General features: G+C 41.9%; 1 protein-coding gene and 1 pseudogene across 1 annotated transcript; both read right to left on the bottom strand.

Annotated features, from left to right (window-relative positions):
* Nucleotides 1-1,125: 1,125 nt before the first annotated feature.
* On the bottom strand, nt 1,126-10,083 carry LOC102567969 (stromelysin-1-like; annotated as a pseudogene).
* A 1,202-nt stretch (nt 10,084-11,285) lies between these two features.
* Nucleotides 11,286-19,429, bottom strand: LOC102567499 (stromelysin-1). Its single transcript, XM_006278481.4, has 11 exons — nt 19,418-19,429; nt 19,175-19,300; nt 18,762-19,006; nt 18,277-18,425; nt 18,062-18,187; nt 17,272-17,433; nt 15,903-16,053; nt 14,099-14,232; nt 13,449-13,608; nt 11,753-11,856; nt 11,286-11,552 (listed from the first exon to the last, which is right to left on the bottom strand). The coding sequence occupies exons 1-11, from the start codon at nt 19,427-19,429 to the stop codon at nt 11,452-11,454; spliced, it is 1,470 nt and encodes a 489-aa protein (XP_006278543.2). The 3' UTR covers nt 11,286-11,451.
* Between the last annotated feature and the right edge of the window lie 1,243 nt (nt 19,430-20,672).

Below are 20,672 nucleotides of genomic sequence, written 5' to 3'. Positions count from 1 at the left end.
TGGGAGCAGGCTGCAGCTTTGTCTCTTCCACCACGGGCTTCCCAATTTTCCCCCAGGCCATGTGTCGCTTCCCTCTCCAAGCAAGCCATTAACTCGGGGCAGTTGGCAACTCAGCTCCAGCTTCAGCCCCAAGCCTGAGGCCAAAATCAGAGCTAAACCAGCACCTTTCCTTGGCAGATACTTGAATCCAAAACAATACCCTTTTTCCAATGCTGTTTCGGGCGGGGGGAGAGGAGGGCCTCATCTTGGATTGAGTATATGTGGTACTTAGTTCAAGCAGAGCCAACTTTTTTCTCTGATCTGAAGTGTGCCTTGTAACTGTGAGCTTGTATAAAGCTCTCCCAACCATGCAGCTGGTCCCATTAAAGATATTACCCACAAAAATCTTTGCCTCTCACATATTTCCTGTACCAGCACTGCTACAACATATACTTCAACAGTGATAAAATATTTTTTTTTAATGTATTGTGCAATGACAAATAGTTAAATACATAGTCCGGGGACAGCAGGGCAGACCCTACAATGAGAGGCTACAGGACCTGAACCTGTTCAGCCTTCACAAGAGAAGGCTGAGGGGGGACCTGGTGACCATCTATAAACTCACTAGGGGGGACCAGAAGGGTTTGGGGGAGACCTTGTTTCCCCTAGCGCCCCCGGAATAACAAGGAATAACGGCCACAAGTTGTTGGAGAGTAGGTTTAGATTAGACATCCGTAAGAACTACTTCACAGTTAGGGCGGCTAGGATCTGGAACCAACTTCCAAGGGAAGTGGTGCTGGCTCCTACCCTAGGGGTCTTTAAGAAGTGGCTCGATGTCTACCTGGCTGGGGTCATTTGAGCCCAGTTTCCCTCCTGCCCAGGCAGGGGGGTCGGACCTGAAGATCTACAAGGTCCCTTCCGACCCTACTTCTATGATTCTATGATAGTCAAAATGTATCAATATTATAAATTAAAACTATACATTATTATTTTTCTGTTATCTTAAATAGTGTTTATCAAGGACTACATCTTCGTGTCTCTCACTCAGTAAATGTTGAATCATATCAACTATAATTAACCAATGAAAAGGCATTTCTGATTAATGTAAAATAGAATTCTCTTCACTTTGTATCATGAAAGTGTTTTTTATATATGTTTAAACCAGGTGTTGCTCTTCATTGTACGAATAGCTTTCTTGGTCTTGGTGTCTATTTCAGATTGATTTGATCCAAGGAAAAATAGAAATATCCTAAAAATATAAAGGAAATAAGCAATGAATGTCCACCAGCTTTCACAAAGATCAGTATGAAGTAGCAGTTAACTTCCTTATGTAGAGAAATATATTTATTAATTTTCATGATGTTATTAAAGCTAAAAAACAAAAATGTTTTCAGATTTTCCTTAAGGCTTAAGAGATACTTTTTTCTATTTACCATTTTCTTGAAAGGCAGACTCCACCTTCTGGCCAACTCCTATAAAGTCAGCTGATATTTTTCTTGGATGTCTCTCTTCCTTAGATCGAGTGATTTCATCATACCTGAATAAAGAAAGGAATGAAAATTACAAATGACCTTGAGGAGTTGAGTATTGAATCCAGTAGTATTTACAATTAGTAATCTTACTCCCAGCCAAAAACTCACTAGCTGTCTGAAGCCTGTCTGAGATTGTGGAAATCTTCCATCTTTATTAATCTATCCACAGCTCCTTTTTGTATTTGTATTTCATAGCTGTGATCAGAATGGCACGTGGGTCCAGATCCTGCAGACATTGGTTACATGCTTTGCTTTAGGATCTAGATTAGTCAATATAACTACTCAAACAAGTTAACCTTATAGCCTTTGTAGGCTGGAGTCTTGGTGAGCATTTACTTACCTGTGTAGTTTCACCCAAAGAAGCAGCTGGATTTGTAATGAACACTGAAATATTTTCACTATTTATTTAAAAAAATGATTAAGAAGAGCTTCTCTCATGCACTTCACTAAAACAGATACAAAGTTATCAGTTAGAAAAAAATATATGTTTGTTTTATTTCCCTAGGGAATCTGTGAGCTCTGACACTCATGGATTGAAGAGCTGTTGTTATTGAGAAAGCCGAAGCCTGAAAAGCATCTTAGACATAAACTGTACTCTCATTCACTTTTCTGTGAGAAGACATGGGGGTTTGGTCTGTGTTAATAAAGATACTGGGCTAGGTCTGTGCATTGAAGTAGATATTATTAATGGGTACTGAAGTGGCTGGAATGTGCTTCTGGCCTTCTACTGGATAGACCTGGTTTTGTTCAGCTGTGTGTCACAGACGTGTAGTGCTGGAAGTGACGGGAAGAATGCTTATCCCAGCAGTGGGGAAGTGTGTGTTTTATAGACAAGGAAAATGTCATTGAAGTCATTGACATACATTGATGTCCTCCTTGTGTAGTCCTCCCTGTGAAATCCCACTTAAAAGTAGCGTGCACAAATACCAGCCATGAAACTTGACTTGGGGTAGCAAAATAATTCTCAAAACAAATTTGAATTTTAAAAGGCTAATGAGGTTTCATAGGAGCTAACTGGAATTTCTACTATGGACAAGAGAAATTTAATATACCTCCAGTATTTGTTATCTACAAAGAAGTACTTTTTTTTTGGTATTGAGATCATAAACTGCTGCATCAGTTTTCTTCACATGTCCTGAAAAGCTCAAGGTATGGATGTTCTTAGGAAAACCTGGCTGCAGATCAGCTCCTCTAAAAGCCCAGTATTGGTTGCCTGTCAGGAAAAAAATGTTGACATTTTAATAGTGATTTTTGCTGAAATTAAGCAGCATTCAATAATAGTCCTGGAACTTTGCAAATCCACTTTTGTCTTTGATGTGAAACCCATCACTTAGTTTGAATAAATTCTAGGTTCTTTAGAGGACCTGAAATAGTCAAGGTTCAGGACTGCCAGATCTGTCACTTTTGAAAATGTAAAACTAATTGTGTTTAACTAAAAAGCTATAAACAGAGGGCATATTATGTTTCCCTCCTTGATGTGAGCTGTGAGTGTTTGGCACCTCTGAAAACAGTTCTTTTTATTTAAATGTTTAAATATGAATTCAGTGGATTAAATCTATGCACTCAGCCTTTTCCCAAATATTCAATCAAATCTGCTCGATTATCTTAAACTCATAACTTAACTATGTTGATTTAGTAAGCATAATATCATATTTCACAATACAGTTTAGAGGTATAATTAATTAATGAGAGTAAAAGGGTATAGAAGGAAAGAAAAATTATGCAATAGCTAATAAACATTCTTTTGTTAGCAGTATTGCCTTCAATTTCACAAGTAAGACAAATTTCTAAAAGGTGAAGTTGTTTACCTTTAAATAGAAATACTTCATCCCTCTTGTCAACTTCATAAGCAGCATCAAAGCCAGACAGCAGAGTTGGCCAGAATGAAGAGGCTAAATCATGCTCAATGCCTGGCAAGGGAGGACTTTTACACCAGATATACCTGACTGGAAAGGCACTTTCACGAAAGGACCATGGACCCAGAAATTAAATTTAAAATTCCCACTACATGAGCTGTATATGAGTTCACAGGCCATGCCCCCAACCAACCACATTTCAAATGTCCTTGGGTAGGCAAAGCTAACTTCCTAGTGCCCTGCTTAAAGAGAGGTCCTGACCTTTGGTGCTGGTCTTAACATGGATTCTCTATGCCCTTTTACCCCCATTCTCCTTGTCAGCAATATGGCCCAGTTAAGCACTGAATTCCCTGTAACTTATTCAAGTGAAATTTCAGAGTGGATTTATATAGACAGAGGGAACTACACCTGTTTCTGTGGCATCTTTGCTTTCCCTTTACATCTCAGCCATGAACAGCACTGGTTTGAAAAAGATATGCATTAATTTGTGGCTTATAACATTTTTCCTACCTCTCAGGAGACCCTGTTACTCACCCTGCTCAAGTGGGCCAGTAGAAATGGATAAGTATGTTTTTAAAAAGGCAGTTGGAAGAAATTATCCTCCTTTGTATTGCTTGGGAAATTAAGTTCTCTGAACTCTTTTTTGCTACCCTATTACTACAAGAGTAACTTTAGCAGAAAAATAGCATCAGAAAAGTAACATGTCTGTCTTTAAAGAAGAGTGTTTCCCCACAGAGAGGGGTGACAGCATCAAAAGTCAAGTGAGGGTCACACATGCCTGTTGTTGATGTTTTTGTTGTTTGTTCGGTGGGAGCTGTAGACACTGAAGGCTCAGCAAAGGAATGCATTGGGGGTCCTTAAGGAAGAGGAAAAAAGCAGATTTGGAAGCGGGGCTAGTATTTAATGTTTCAGAGCTAGGAAAAATACAATCCTGGACAAATTCTCAGCTGGAAGAGGAGAACAGCCCCATTCTGTCTTAGGTACTTCTAGGATGCTCCTCCCACTAGCTATGCTCCTTGCAATCTGTAACATACTTATTCTGATAACATCCTTTCAAGGCAGGGAGATCCACAGATGTGTAACAGAGCCACAAAGAGGTAACACATTAAACTCCCTAAAATAATACATGAATTCTGTTGTGGAGCCAGGAACTGAGTGCAGGTTCCCTGAGTACTCACATAGGCCCTAAATTCTGGACTATCACCACTTGCGGCTGTCATGTGCAGGTCCTAAGGCACGTGGGCAATAGTCCAGAGTTGTAAGGTCAGGGCCAGACCAGAAATGCTCCCAGTGTGGCCCTGTCAGTTTCCAACAAATCTGAATTCTGCTAATTAACTTGTCACAAAGGCATGAAAAAGAAAAGGACACACTTACTGCCTCTTAACTGGAGCTATATTATCAGATTATAGAAAATTAGTCCCAGAAGAAACCTCAGGAGGTCATCTCTCAGAATTTGCTATGCAAGGCAGGAATATACCTGATTAAATCATCCCAGTCCAGTGTCTGTCTACCTTGCTCTTGAGAGTTTCCGGAGAGGGAAGTCTGTTACAATACTTAATCACCCTCATAGTGAAAATCCTAATCTTCCTTCCTACAATTTGAAGTCATTGCTCCTAGTCCTGTTGCCTACAGCCATCGGGAATAGTCTACCCATCCTTTTCATAATTTCCCTTCAAGTATTTGAATCCTGCTTCAGTCTTCTCTTCTCCAGACTAAATAATCCTAGTTCTTTTAGGCTCTCCTAAATCATGTCTCCCAGGCCCCTAATCATTTTGTCACTCCCCACAGGACCCTAGTTTGTCCACATCTTTCTGGAAGTGTGGAGACCAAAACTGGACACCATACTCCAGGGGAGGCCTCATCAGTGCTGAACAGAGTGGCAGAATTACTTCCCTTGATTTGCAATTTACACTCCTATTAATGTTTCCCAGTACACTCGTGTTTTTTACAAGAAGAACATAGTATTGGCTCATGTTCAGCTTCTGGTCCACTGTAATTCCTGGGTCCTACTCTGCAGTACTGCAGCCTAGCCAGTCATTCCCCAGTCTATATTTGTGCAAGCAATTGTCTACCCTAAGTGCAGAACTTGGCACTTGTCCTTGTTGAATTTTATCTGATTAATTTCAGGCCATTTCTCCAGTTTATCCAGGTCATGTCCATTGAGGTTCTGGCATAACATTGTTATTCTGTGTCCTACAGAAACGTATCTAATACTTGTGGTATTTGTGCTGCCTACTGCACAATGGACCCTGCAAATGCTGCCTATTATACTTGAAGATGGGGTTGTATTATATCTTCCTCTACACAGCTGACTAGTAGAGTTTACTAGTGCAGCTACATGCATAGTGAATCCTGGTGTTACCACTTTCTCACCCCTTTTGGCACCCAATGGACACAAGAGAAGAGAACTGCCAGTATTCATGAGAACAAGGATTGTCTTCAGTGCCAGCTTCTGTACATCAATGGGAGAGGAGGAAGCTCCGTATACTCTATGGGTCTTATTTAAAATTGGTTTAAAATGCTAATCACAATTTTGCAGGCTGCTTGCAAGAAAGGTTAGTAAAAAGGGCACTATTCTGCTTACCATACAGGTGCTGAATGCCACTAATATCATCTTCAGAAAGCCTGTAGTCTCTGGTATCCCTATCCACAAAGGTGTGATGCATCAAGGCACCAGGGTCTTCGAAATGATCAATACCCAACATGTGGGCAAACTCATGAGCAGCAACAACAAAGAGGTTGCATTCTGAAGAAGAACCTACAACACTGTGAGTAAATTAATAATTTATCCTGTATAAGGATGGGAAATAAAAGCTAGTCTACTCTACAAAATTAACCAATTATCATATTTACAATACAACACTGAATTTAAGTAGTTCCAAAACATAATCATAAAATGATAGAAAAGTAGGGCTGGAAAGGACCTCTGGAGGTCATCTAGACCAGCTCCCTGCTCAACGTAAAATCATCCCTATCCAAACTATCCTATATACAAGTCCTTGTCCAATCTATTCCTAAAACTACACATTCAACCTTGTTGCACAACTACAAGGCATTATTGTCCAAAGGCACAAAAAGCACCCTAACCTGCCACAAGTAAACAGAGGAACAACAACAGTCTAGTCCGGAGGCTCTGAAAGGTCTGCTTGGGTGTATTGTGCAAAAATGGCTAGCATGGCAAACTACAATAATTGATTCCCCATGGAGAAACAAATTTTGGGACAGCTAACATCAATAAATCTTTTGATCTTCCAGAAAGATGCTTACATATTGATAAGGCAGGTCTTCCCTCTTTTTCAAGATTGAGGAATTGTTATAGATATTTCTAATGGGGAAAAGTCCATATTTAAGGCATTAATATTTCTTTCAGAATGTACACAATGTGATCAATAGCTATATAGTTTTTCCTGTGATCTTAATGAGCTAACATACTCATTTTCCCCATCAAAGTAGTTCACATGTACTACCTTAGCATTACCTTAGCAAGCAGCAGATCTTCACTTTTCTTTTCTGTTTCTGGTGCAATTGGGAAGGCATAAGCAAATGCTACATATACTAACATGAGGAATGGAAGGCTCTTTATTTTCAACTTCAGTTCTTTATTCTATGTGTAGTTTAACTAAACCTCTTGATCTATCCCTCTTCTGTTCATGTCTCTCCCCTGTTCATAGTTTCATAGTAGCTAGGGTCAGGAGGGACCTGCACAGATCATCTAGCCTGACCCCCTGCCACAGGCAGGAATTTCATAGACATTAGACATTAGGGCTGGAAGGGACCTCGGAAGATCATTGAGTCCAGCCCCCCGCCCAAAGGGCAGGAAGTCAGCTGGGGTCATAGGATCCCAGCAAGATAAGCATCCAGTTTCATCTTGAAGGTGTTCAATGAAGGCGCTTGAACAACCTCCGGTGGCAGGCTGACAAGAATGAATGCTGGGCTCACAAGACCCCAGACAGGTGATCATCCAACCTCCTCTTGAATTTGCCCAAGGTAGGGGTGAGGACCACCTCCCTGGGAAGCTGGTTCCAGATTTTGGCCACCCTAACTGTAAAATATTGCCTTCTAATCTCTAACTTAAATGTATTCTCCATCAGCTTATTACCATTGCTCCTTGTCACCCCAGGTGGTGCTGGGGAGAAAAGGGCTCTGCCTATTTGCTGTTGATCCCCCCTGATGAGCTTGTAGGCAGCCACCAGATCCCCCTTCAGCCTCCTCTTGCTGAGGCTGAACAGGTTCAGGTCCCTCAGTCTCTCCTTGTAGGGCCTGTCCTGCTGCCCTCTCACCAAGCGGGTGGCCCTCCTCTGAACCCTCTCCAGGCTGGCCACATCCTTTTTGAAGTGCGGCGCCCAGAACTGGACACAGTACTCCAACTGCGGCCTGACCAAAGTTGCATAGAGGGGGAGTATCACCTCTCTGGACTTTTTTTTTTTATGTTAAACAGTGTGGGCCCGAGGACCGAGCCCTGGGGTACCCCACTGCTCACATCTCACCAGGTTGAGTACAACCCATCCACCACTACTCTCTGTGTGCTTCCCATCAGCCAATTTTTTACCCATCCAACTGTGTAGGCTTCAATGCCATAGTCACTTAATTTATTGATGAGGATGGGGTGAGAGAGAGTGTCAAAGGCCTTCTTAAATTCTAGAAAGACTATGTCCACAGCGACACCATCATCCAAGGATTTAATTACTTGGTCGTTCTATGTATATATATTCACTTGTGTACCCTGTCAAGTCCTCAGAAGTATGACCCACAGATTATAACATCACCTGATTTCCATAGAATTTAGAAAACATTATTTTTAGAAGGAATGACACATGACAGGAAACTTGGTCTGAAACGCTGATTATTTTCTATAGAGCGGGCATGGCACCTTTCTATTTCTCTTCTAAACTAGACCCTAATATTCATATATGAATCATGTGAGCACTGATAGGAAACTGTTTTGACCTCTGGAGTTGCTATAAGCCTGGAGTTCCCACTAAGCCCTATGCAATGGCTTAGGAGTGAGGGGAAAAGGAAGGGCATAGGTATATCAATGACCCCCCTCCCGCCCCCCATCAGATACCTCTTCCCCCTCTCTTCCTCTTCTTCTCCTTCCCTTCACAGGTGTCCTTTTTTTTGAAACTGGAAAAACGGTAACCCAAGGTAAACTTCTCATGTAGATGCTCTCAAGGACAATTTTAAAACAGACAGTGGAAGAATCTCCTAGCTCTGTGCTTTGCCCTGCTTGTCAAATAGGCAGCTGAATACAGAGAGTGAAATAAAATATTCTATGTCGGGGCAGACAAAATTCAGCCTGCAGGCCAGATCCAGCCTGCCAGAAACTTTTATTCAGCTCATGGACACCCTGCAATTAACTGTACACTGTCCAGCCCTTCCACCCATAAGGGTGGGAGTGCGGGGCCCATATATATACACACCCCCGCAGTATACCCTATTGCACCTCACTCCCACCATTGTGGGTAGAAGGGCCTGGCTCCACCAACATGCAGCTCCTGGGTGGGGCTGCAGCTACTGGGGACCTGCTTGGCCTTCCTGGCCTCCCGCTCACTCCAGGCAGCAGGTAGGGAAGCAGCAGGGGAGGGGGATCTGCAGCTGGGCAGGGGCAGGGGGTGTGGGGATGGTGGCAGCATGGAACCCATGCCCAGCGGGGCGGTGGAAGTGTGGAGCTCAGGTAGGCAGGGTGTGGGTATGAGGGATCATGGTGGGGTGTGAGGACCGCCTATACCCTCTCCCCCATGGCATACAGCCCCCACCGGTGGCAGCAGGAGCATCCACAGTTGGTGGGCGCATGTGCCTGGAGCAGGTACTGCTGCCCAGCAGCATGTGATTCCAGTCAGGGTTGCATGCAGAGGTGAGGAGTGGAGCCTGACTGGCTGTCTCTATCACAGGAGCTCAACAAAGCACTTGTGCAACTACTGGCACTTGCATGGTATCAGGGGAAGCCCTGCACTGTAGCTGGTTGCCTTCCCTGCCCCCTGATGTGCAGATTCTGGGGCTCCACTGGAAGTGGAGGGGACCCCTAAACCCTGCTTTTCCATGCAGTCCTGGGACCTGCGTGGCACAGGATGTGGAAGTTTGCCGGCCCCAGCCCATGAGGCTTCCCTCCAGTGCCACATGAATGCCAGCAGATGCATGTGTGCTGCATGGAGCCCTCGCAATAGAGGTGGGTTGCACTCCTTCATATGAAGGAAGGTTGCCTATGTAGGCAGAATCCGATCCTGGTCACTAAATTGAAATGCATGAGTAAACCTCCTAATGATTTCACTGAGGTGGACAGTGTCCCAGCTGTACCCAGACTGTGAAAATGTGTAACCTTACATATTAATGCTAAAAATATGCATACATTACAGATTTAGATGACTGGTCAGTTCTGTCCAAAATCCAGAAATAGCTAATACGTCGATCTTCACATGAAGAAGGCCAGGTGGGTTGCACTCCTCGACCCCATGTACAGCACTGGCTGGAGCTGCACGCTGCTGGGCAGCATCTCCTGAGCTGGGCACAAGTGCCCTTCACCTGTTGTGGTCCTCCTGCCACTGGTGGGCGCTATGTGGCATGGGAGGAGGATGTGGGGGATCCCCACACCCTGCCACGATCCCTCACACCCAACAACAGTCACGCACCCACACCCTACTCCCCAACCCCCCCCATAAAGCCCCCCAATATACCCTATTTCCCCCTACACATACCCACTCACCTGCAAACCCTATCATACACATACCCCCACCCCCAACCACACCCCACATTGTCCACACAATATGCAGGAGTAAGACTTCATTTTTAAGCTGTTATGCAATCATCTCTATATACACTATGCAAACACAAATCTTGACAAAAATACTTTTTGTAATAAAATTAAAATATGTTATAATAAGTGTTTGACTTTTAGTGTATGGTTTAGGTTTTTTCTGGTTCCTAGATGACAACACCCCCGCTCCAAAAATAAGTATTTCCAGGGTAAAAGGGTGGGACTTCCAACAGCAAAGACCATGGGTTAGGGCCAGGACTTCTGGTCCCAAGATGGCAGCCAGAGGGTGGTGCAACAGGGCAGGGCTACCCATGCAGCTCTCGACAGCTCACCAAAACTCACTAACCGGCCCTCCAGGTGAAATAATTCCCCACACCTGGGTTAGACAGACACTCAACTGGGATGATGTAATTAGGGTTGATCCTGCCTTGAGCAGAAAGCTGGGCTCACTAGATGACCTCATGAGGTTCCTTCCAGCTCTACTTTCCTACAGTCCTCTGAATTATGGTAGGACCTATCAACACCTCTAAACCTCAGAATAAAGGCCTCACGTCTGAGTTTCTACCTTCTTCTTCAACTATACATCCATCCCCTGCCAGCTCATTTCCCCTTCCTCTTTCCTGGACCTGTCCACCTACTCCTGCCTCCTGGTTACAATGGCAATCACATGTTCTGGCCAGGACATCTAGAGAATGCTCCACCCACCCTAGCCATGCCCACTTGTTCCAAACATGAAAATATACTACTGAGACACTCTTCTGTGTCTACTCTCCAGACCTCAGTCTCTGCTATGCTTGAGAATGATACCCAAGGGTAATACCAGAAAGGCTTCAGCAGTGTATTTATAGGTTTTGTGTATGTCAGTAAGAGTGGATGGGATTTTCTTGGGAAGAGATCAGGTTGAGCAGACTGAGACTACAGTATAGACATCCCCTTAGTGTTTTTATAGTACCTGAAAGGCTGAACTGGGAGTTGCAAAACAGCTCCAATTACAGACTTCAATGCAATTCAATTCAATAATCTGGCTCCTTCTATACTGACCAAGACCAGTACACATAACCCAAAGAAACAAACACTGTTATATACAAATATTTTTTTTATTGTATAGTAACAATTAGATAGTCAATAAATAGTCAAAATATAATAACATAAATTAAAACTGTACATTATTACTTTTTGATTACTTTAAATAGCATTTTTCAAGGACCACATCTTTTTGTGACTCAGACACGCAGGAGATGCTGCATAATCTTATTAAAATTTACTAATGAAAAGGCATCTCTGATGCATATGAACTAGAATTCTATTCATTTTGTATCATGAAACCTTTCTATTAACAATTAAACCAAACATTGCTCTTCATTATACGAATAACTTTCCTGGTCTTGGTGTCAATCTCATACTGATTTGCTCCATGGAAAAAATAGAAATATCCTAGAAATATAAAGGAGATGAACAAGTTATATAGCACCAAGGAATGTTCAGCCTCTTTCCGAAAATATTATTACAAGCAAAATGTAACATCTTCTCATAGAGAAACATACTTGGTCATTTTCATGATTTTTTTTAAACTATAGGAATGAATTTTTTCCTGTATATCCACTGGCCTTAAATAGGTATTTTTTTGTATTTACCATTTTCCTGAAAGGCAGCATCCACTTTGTGACCAACTCTTCGAAAGTCAACTGATATCTTTCGTGGATATCCCTTTTCCATAGACTGCGTGATCTCATTATAGCTGAATAAAGAAAATAAATAACCATGGGGAGTCCAATATTGAATCTATTGAAATATTCAATTAGTAAGCCTGTTCCCAGCTTACTAAACTCACTGTCCACAAAACTACTGAACTGTGTTCATCCTTGCTGGACAAATGCTTACCTCTTTACCAATCTATGCACAACTGACTTCGGCTCTCCTGACTAATTAACTTTTATTTTTTTTATCTGATACCTATGTAAGGAGTGGCATGCCAGTCCCGGTCCCAAAGATATGTATACCAATGTTTTCCTTTCTGCACTGGAGTATTCCTTAGAACTACTCACACATTTAAAGCTAAGCACCTGTGTTTATAGGAAGGAGTATTGGTGAGTATTTACTTAACTGAGGTGTTTCACTGAGGTAGCCATTGGTTTCACAATAAACACCTATATTTAATGATATTTTAATGATTTAACTAAAAAATAATTAAGAGGAGCCTCCCTCATGTCTCTTCATTAAAATATTAAAATAGATACAAAATTAGTAGTTGGAAAACAGTGTTTATTTATTTCCCCAAAAAACCTGGGAGTGTTTAGCACTTCTGAAACTCATGCCAGAGGAAAGCTGCAGCACACTGAAGTTTGTTCTGCCCATGACCCCACAGTGTCTAGGTATTGAGAGAGAAGGAAGAGATGGCCTTCCACAGCCACTATTGGCTAGGGAGCTGATTCTCTCTGGGCATGTCTACATATGGTCTTAGTGCACAGCAATAAACTCTAGCACCTATCACACCAGTTTATTGCTCCCAGGCGCTGACTTTGAACATGCACCCAGGGCTGCAGTTTGCTGAGCCAGGTCAGAGCAGCCTGCATTGAGGCACCCTTGTGCCCCAGCCAGCCTCGTCAACATCTATACATGCATGCTACACATGAGAAATCTCTGCAGCAGGATAATACTTGTATTTATAAGTATTATCCTGCTGTGGAATTTATTAGTTCCCTGTACCTTAATAGGGCTGCATGTGTAGATGCTGAGACATTTACTGTGGAGCTAATTGGGCAAATCCACAGTAAATATCTTGTATAGATGTGCCTTCTGTTACCACCAGTCCTGGCACTGGAGGAGAACACTACAACTTAGGGTGTGGCACTGTCCCAATGTAAGGGAATGCTTTAATCTAGGAGACTGGAAGAGAAATCAAGCCTATTTGATGCTGAAGGCGCTAGAGTTCTCTTAATCATCATAGGCAAGCCCTGTACTCTAATTTACATTTCTGCGTGATGATACTGGGGTTAGATCTGTGCTGATAAAGGTATCAGGCTAGGTCTATGCATGGAAGCATAGGTTACTAAAGGGTACTGAAATGGCCAGGTTGCTGAGTATGCCTCTGCTCTCCTGAAGGATTGGATTTGTTTGGCTCTCTGATAGATATGTACTTCTGGCAGTAAAGGGAAGTATTTATACACCTGAAATGGGGAAACCTGTGTTTTAAGGGAAAAGAGAATAGGATACAAGACATGATGTTCCACTTTAGATAGCAAAAAAATTGCCAAAGTAAGTTGTAAAGGCCTAATGTGGTCTTAAAGGAGCTACCTGGAATCTTGGCTTAAGGAGAAAATGTAATCTTACCTCCAGTATTGATAATCTACAAAGAAGTATGTTCTTTTGGTATTATGATCATACACTGCTGCATCAATTTTCTTCACATGCTTGGAAAAGCCCAAGGTATGGATGTTCTTAGGGAAACCTGGTTGTATATCATATCCCTTAATAGCCCAGTATTGGTTGCCTGTCAGGAAAAGGAAGTTGAATTTCAATAGTGATATTTGCTGAAATTAAAAAGCATTCAGTTAACAGTCCTGGAACTTTGCAATTATACTTTCCTCTCTGAGGTGAGTCTCATTATTTAGTGAAGGATTATCCAGGTTTCAAGAGGTTTTATTTTTCCTGCCACGTGAGCTGTGAGTGTTCAGCACTTTTAAAAACAGTCCTACTTATTTAAGTGTTTAAATATGGATTCAACTGACTACCCACACACTTTTAGCACAATATGTAACTGATCTCCATCATCTTAAAACTATCATACAATCTCATTGATCTAATACACTTATCTTATCGCTCAGGCAAGTTGTTTACTTGGTTTAATTTTGATTAATAACAGTAAGATAGCACATTGAAAATGCCAAATTATATAACAATAACAATTATAATGACTTCAATAGAAATAACTATTTGAATTTTACAAGTAGGAAGAATTTCTAGAAATTTAAGGTGTGTACCTTTAAATAGAAACACTTGATCCTTCTTGTCAATTTCATAAGCAGCATCAAAGCCAGATGGAAGAGTTGGCCACAATGAAGAGACTAAATCACGCTCAATGCCTGGGAAGTGAGGACTCTTGCGCCAGACATATCTGATTGGAAAGAACATTTGGATATTTATGTAATCCTGTTTCACCAAGGGACCATTGGCAGAAAAAAATAATTTATAATTCCTATTACATGAGTTGTACATTTGTGCACTGGCGGAAAATGCTGCCTATGTCCCCAGCCACAGTTCAAAATTACCCTTAATACCTTAACTGACATTTGGTGCTTTTTCAACATAGGTCCTTGAGGCCCTTTTGTCCCTATACTCCTGGATATCAGTCTGGCACAGAGAAGGACTGGAATCTCTGTATTACACTATGTGAGGAAATATTGCCTTTTCTCCCATGGAACTGCATTGTTTCCCACTGATGAAAAGCACCAGTTGTTTGATAAGGAACAACAATCCTGAGCTGCATAGATAGATTTAATAGATTTCTAGGGTCAGAAGGGACCTTGTAGATCATCAAGTCCGACCCTCAGGAAAGAGCGCTAGAGTTAAATAACCCCAGCTAGGTGCCTTTCTAATCTTTTCTTGAACACCTCCAAGGTAGGGGAAAGCACCACCTCCCTTCAAAGCCCATTCCATATTTTGGCAACCGTCACCATAAAGAATTTCTTCCTGATATCCAGTCTAAATCTACTCTCCTTTAGTTTGTGGCCATTACTTCTAGTAACCCCGAGGGGCGCCCTGATAAACAGAGTATCCCCTAATCCCTGCTGACCCCCCCGATGAGTTTGTTGGCAGCCACAAGATCACCTCTCAGCCTTCTCTTGTGGAGGCTGAAGAGATTCAGGTCCCTCAGTCTGTCTTCATAGGATCTTACCCGAAGGCCCTCAACCATACGAGTAGCCCTCCTCTGAACCCTCTCAAGGTTATCCACATCCCTCTTGAAGTGCAGCGCCCAAAACTGGATGCAGTACTCCAACTGCGGCCTCACTAATGCCGCATAGAAGGAAGTTAATTTCCCTAGACCTGTTCATGATGCACCTACTAATGCAAGAAAGAGTGCAGTTAGTTTTACTTATTAGCTCATCACACTGGCGACTCATGCTCATTTTTGCTTCGATCAAAAACATTTGTTGCATGTTTGAGAAAAGTTTAAATATCACTTTTCACCTGAAAAGATGGGGGAATTTATATAGGCAGAGTGCTGTTACCAAAGATGGCACTGAACCAAAACCCTTTTGCCTTGCCAGAAGAGAAACTGCATCTTAATGACTGTAATCTGCAAGGTATCTGAGTACATTCAAAAAGAGGGCACCTCTGACAATGGAGTGTCTCCTAGGGCTACTTCAGTGCCTATTCCTAACTAAGAATGTCACTGGGTGAACCGCCCTTGCTTTCTGTAGCACGTTTGCTTTCCCTTTATGTTTCTCATCCAGGTACTGCCCTGGCCTGAAAAGAACATTGTGAGGTGCAGCTCCTGACCAGAGGCTGACATTGATTATTCAGACTTGCACAACTGTAACAAATCAGTATGATGATTGACAGGAGCTTGCTTATACAGTTCTGCTCACCTGTTAGGAAACCCCATTATGCACCAAGCTGCAGTGGGGCAGGAGACATTTGTAAGATTTCTTTTTTAAAAAGCATTTGAAAGGACCTATTCTCCTTTGTATTGCTTGGGAAATTAAATTCTCTGAACTCTTTTTTGCTACCCTGCGATTACAAGATCAATTTAAGCATAAAAATGTCATCAGAGAAATTACTTACCTGTCTTTAAAGAAGAGTGTTTCCCCACGGAGAGTGGTGACAGCATCAAAAGTCAAGTGAGGGTCACACATGCCTGTTGTTGATGTTTCTGTTGTCTGTTCTATGGGGGTTGTGGACACTGAAGGCTCAGTAGAGGAGTGTGTTGGGGGTCCTTTGGGAAGAGGTAAACAACATGAAGATTTTGAAGCTGGATTAATATGTGATATTGCAAAGTCAGAGAAAAACTGTCTGCTGTAGGAGAACTTCATCAGTCTACTTTAAGTATTTCTATGATCCTCCCCTACTATCTGAGTACCCCACAGTCTGTAATTCTGATAACCCTCGTCCAGGGTAAGAAGAAATTTTTGCATCCTTTTTACAGATATAAAACTGAGCCACAAAAAGGTAACCTGGGAACTTGCGCAAGATAACGAATTGTCTGGCAAAGCAGGAAGGTGAACATGGGCCCTCCGAGTCCTCAGCTAGACCGTAAATTCTGAACTATCAGCCCTCACTGCCTTCTACCCGAAGCCATTAAAATTATGCCCATTGAGGTATGGCATAATATTTTCAAGCCATGTCTTAAAAATATATATGTTAATACTTGTGGTATTAGTGATGCCTAGAGTCCAACTGGCTTTGCAAGAGTTGTTTTTTTGTCACGAAGATGGATCTTTATTATATACAAGTCTACACAACTGACTAGTACAGCTAACTAGTTCAGGTGTATGTATAGTGAGTCACAGTGTTACCAATTTCTCACTCCTTAGGTATCCAATGGACACAACAAAGGAGCACTGCCAATATGTGTAAATGAGAATGAGAACTGCCATTGTGGCTAACTTCAGTTTACCAGCGGAAAGGAAGGAGGGACCATAGTAGCAAATCCTGGAACATGGCAAGGGGGATGCAGACCCTTGCTTTGGCTTTGCCATGCAGACACAATGAGCAATTAGTTCACTGACTGGTCAGCGTGAGCTCCAAGTAGTGAGCTAACTGACCGTGGTGGGGTCTGGCCAGAACATATGCTTTCACAGGGCTCCAGAGTCTAGGGAGTGAATGTTGCTGCTGTTTGCCCTTCTCTGTCCTCTGCCTCCCTAATGAATTTAGCAGCAGGGGAAAGGAAGAGCCAAATGGTGGCAGCAGCACCCACACTCTGGGCTCCAAGTCTGCATGAAAGCAGGAGCTCCAGGCTGGTTCTGTGCAGAGAGAGCTCAGCAAAAGATGGGTACAGTTGTGCTGTCTCAGTCCCTCTGGAACTGCCCTTCTCCTATACTATTTGCATACACTGCCACCACCTAGGTCTTATTTTAAAACTGGTTTTAATGCTAATGAAATCTTTGTAGGCTTCTTGCAAGAAGATTTAGTGAAAGGTCACGATTCAGCTTACCATATAAGTTCTGAATGCCACTGATATCATCTTGAGAAAGTCTGTAGTCTCTGGGATCCCTGTATACATAAACTGGATACATTAAGGAACCAGGTATCTTGGAATGATCGAGCCCCAATGAGTGGCCAAACTCATGTGCAGCAACAAGAAACAGGTTGTATGCTGAAAAACAGTATAATGACAGCAGATTAAGTAAATAATCCAGTATAATGATGGGAAATACATGTTAGCTCATTCCACAGAATTCATGTATTATATTCACTGTAAAGCACTACAATTTAAGTACTTCCAAAAGGTAAAAGGCTGTGCATAACATACATAAGTGTACTATGCAAAAACATTGCTAGCATGACCAGTTACAGTCAAATTGTTACTTATTTTCCCTAAATAAATATTTTGTGATACCAGATATTAAAGCAACTTTTCATAATGCAGAAAGATGAATATTTATGAATAATCAAGATTTATTTAATTTGTAAGTCCCAGGTTCTCTGCTTCCAAGGAAACGTTATACATTTCACTGGCACAACAGCCTCAGTCTTTGAATTGAGTTCTGTGGAATCACAATGGCTTATCACTGGTGGAAATAAAGTATCTAGTTTCAGACTGCAGGTTTAGACCCGTTATAGGTAGTTATTACTAAACTACACTATTTTTGGAGCACTTATGTTTTTACAGTGGAATCAAGCAAACATCCCAGCTCTAACAAGTAGATAAAAATTATGTACTGGTTCTTTAAATCAAATGTTATGTACCCATAACTGCTCATGAAATGCTAAGTATCACTTACAGCTAGAATCTTTTGTCCAGGTTTCATCCTCGTCAAAGTGTGCATCTCCACCAATGCCATAGCCAGGTGGGTAGGCATGAGCCAGAGTCCTACCAGGACCATCAAAGGAATAGAAGTCTCCATGATCTGGAAAAGCACAAGTAAAATAGTATCCTTTTCAATTAGGTCAATAAAAAAGATCAATTCTTATCATGAATATGCAACAGTTCTCTTACATCCAGATGCAAAGGATATCCTTATATCTGCATCAGTGCCATTAACCCTGGTGAATGTCAATGGGGTCACGTTGCTCCAGACTTTGAAAGCTTTCTCGATGGCTGCCTCTGTATCAGCTGGTGCCAGGTCTGGTGTATAGTTTTCAATCCTTGAAAACACAGAATAAGTAAGTAAGGTAACTGCAATGAGCTGAAATGCAACAAGCAAGATATGTACCTGTGTCAGCCTCCAACGTTTTGCTAGTTTGCTGCCCATGTATTAGTGTTTGTATAGCCTATCTTTTAAAAATTATCTGTTTGGAAAATGGTCTGCACCTTCCTCTGTTTGTTTAGTACCATAGAACTGCAGTTTTGACTGGGGATATTATGTAAGAGATCATAAGGGCAAAGTATGATAAGAGTAAATAATAAACATTTCAGTAGTCATTTTTATGCAGATCACAGTGATCCCCACTGTTAATCAAGCAAACATACTAAAATATTACCTATATTTCAAATTTTGTGTTTTCCATTTCGGAGACATGGGAAAGGTGCTGTACTGTCGAACATCAGGTATTCCACACCTGGGCTGCTTCATCACTTCCACAGTCTTGAAATTCAAATCCCCAGTTACTTCCAGTCCATAGAATGCCTGCATTTCTCGGATTTTATCAGTCACAGGATTGAGACTCTTCCTTTTAAAGGCAGGTCTTTCCTCTTTTCCAAGGTTGAAGAATTTTTGCAGATATTTCTAATGGGGAAAAGTCCATATTTAAGGCATTAATATTTCTTTTAGAATATACACAATGTTATCAATAGCTATATAGTTTTTCCTGTGACCTTAATACACTAACATACTCATTTTGCCCATGAAATTAATTCACATGTACTATCACAGGTAATTCACTAGAATCATTACCTTAGCAAGCAGCAGATCTTCATTTTCCTTTTCTGTTTCTGGAGCAATTGGAAAGGCATAAGCAAATGCTACATATAGTAACATGAGGAATGGAAAGCTCTTCATTTTCAGCTTCAGTTCTTTATTCTATGCGTAGTTTAACTAAAAGTCTTGATTTCTCCCTCCTCTATTCATGTCTCTCCCCTGTCCTGTGTATATATATTCACTTGTGTACTCTGTTGAGTCCTCAGTAGTATGACTCACAGATTCTGACATCCTCTGATTTGCCACAGAAATTAGAAAACATTTATTTTAGCAAGGGTGACACACGACAGATAACTTGTTCTGAAAAACCCTGATTGTGCAATATTTCTAAACAGTGACCTGACTACTTTCATACCCTTATGAATTTGATGCAAATATTCATATTTGAATTTACACATATCCATATCCATATCCATTTACACATATCCATATCCATATCTAGGCACCAGTAAGAAACAGTTCTGACTTTTGGACATGCTGTAAGCCTGCAAGTCCCACTAAGGTACATCCATTTCCTCTTATCCATGCTATGAGTTTTGTAGGAGCCTTATTTTAACACCCTTCCCCCTTTCTCTGTCTATGGCATATAAGGGGCAGATCACCCACCCATTACATTTTCTAAGAATCCTTTCCCTTGCTCTTTCTTTTTCTGACTGATTTCAGAAACAGGGTGCAGACAGAAGTGCAGCTCCCAGCTGTAACTCAGAACAGTTTTTGCAAAGTGTTCTGAGTTACAACCTTACCCCACACCAAACAGAAGTTCACTGTTGGTTGGGGGGGGGGGGAGGGACATGAGGAATCTAGCTGGGGCTGAGAGCCCACAGCCAGGTTCCCATTGCAACTCTGCCAGTGCTCGCTGTTTTCAGAATGGGGGGAAAGGCAGTGGAGGGAGCTCATTCTTGGGGCTTCCCAGGTAGTGCTGAAGGAGGGGGTGGTGAATTGGAGCACTGGGTGGGGGGGAGGGGAGGCTGAAAACCCCCCAGACTGAACTCCCTCCGCTCCCTTTTCCCACTCCCATTCTGAAAACTGAGACAGGCTGGGAGCTCCACAAACACAAGTTACAAAAGATGCTACATTTTGTAACATCTTTATCTGATACCTCATACAATGAGGGATCATATTTTCACCTAATCTGTCATTTTTAAAGCTGTTTGCAGCTATACACTTGTGTTTGGTGACGGTTATAGAGTGCTTTCTGTGGCCAGATCAGGCAAAAATTGTCTCTTCTGTCTGCATCCATAATGAACACTGAGCCAATGTAGCTCTGTGTGTATGAACAGCACTTATAGACAGTTTGGGACAAAGTTGTGTGGGGTTTGAGAAGAGTCTGCCTTCAAGGCCCAAGAATAACTGCAAGAACAAACTCTGGTGGCCTCTCTAAACCAAAGTCTAGCTTAGGCTGACCTGACTCATTTTGTGGCCTTTGTAATAATGGATTTAGGGTGCTATTCCCATGCTCACCCCGACTCAGTGG

This window comes from Alligator mississippiensis, chromosome 1 (genome assembly GCF_030867095.1).
Source record: "Alligator mississippiensis isolate rAllMis1 chromosome 1, rAllMis1, whole genome shotgun sequence".
Lineage (NCBI taxonomy): Eukaryota > Metazoa > Chordata > Crocodylia > Alligatoridae > Alligator > Alligator mississippiensis.
The sequence above is the reverse complement of the archived record's forward strand: the minus strand, read 5'-3'. Positions and strand labels throughout refer to the sequence as shown.

What these genes read in the sequence shown, in the direction of transcription:
- LOC102567499 (XM_006278481.4), bottom strand. An exon ending in TGGCATTCAGAACTTATATG is followed by an intron (nt 16,054 to 17,271) that starts GTAAGCTGAATC and finishes CTCTTCCCAAAG; the next exon opens with GACCCCCAACACACTCCTCT. An exon ending in TGCTGCCTTTCAGGAAAATG is followed by an intron (nt 11,553 to 11,752) that starts GTAAATACAAAA and finishes TTATATTTCTAG; the next exon opens with GATATTTCTATTTTTTCCAT.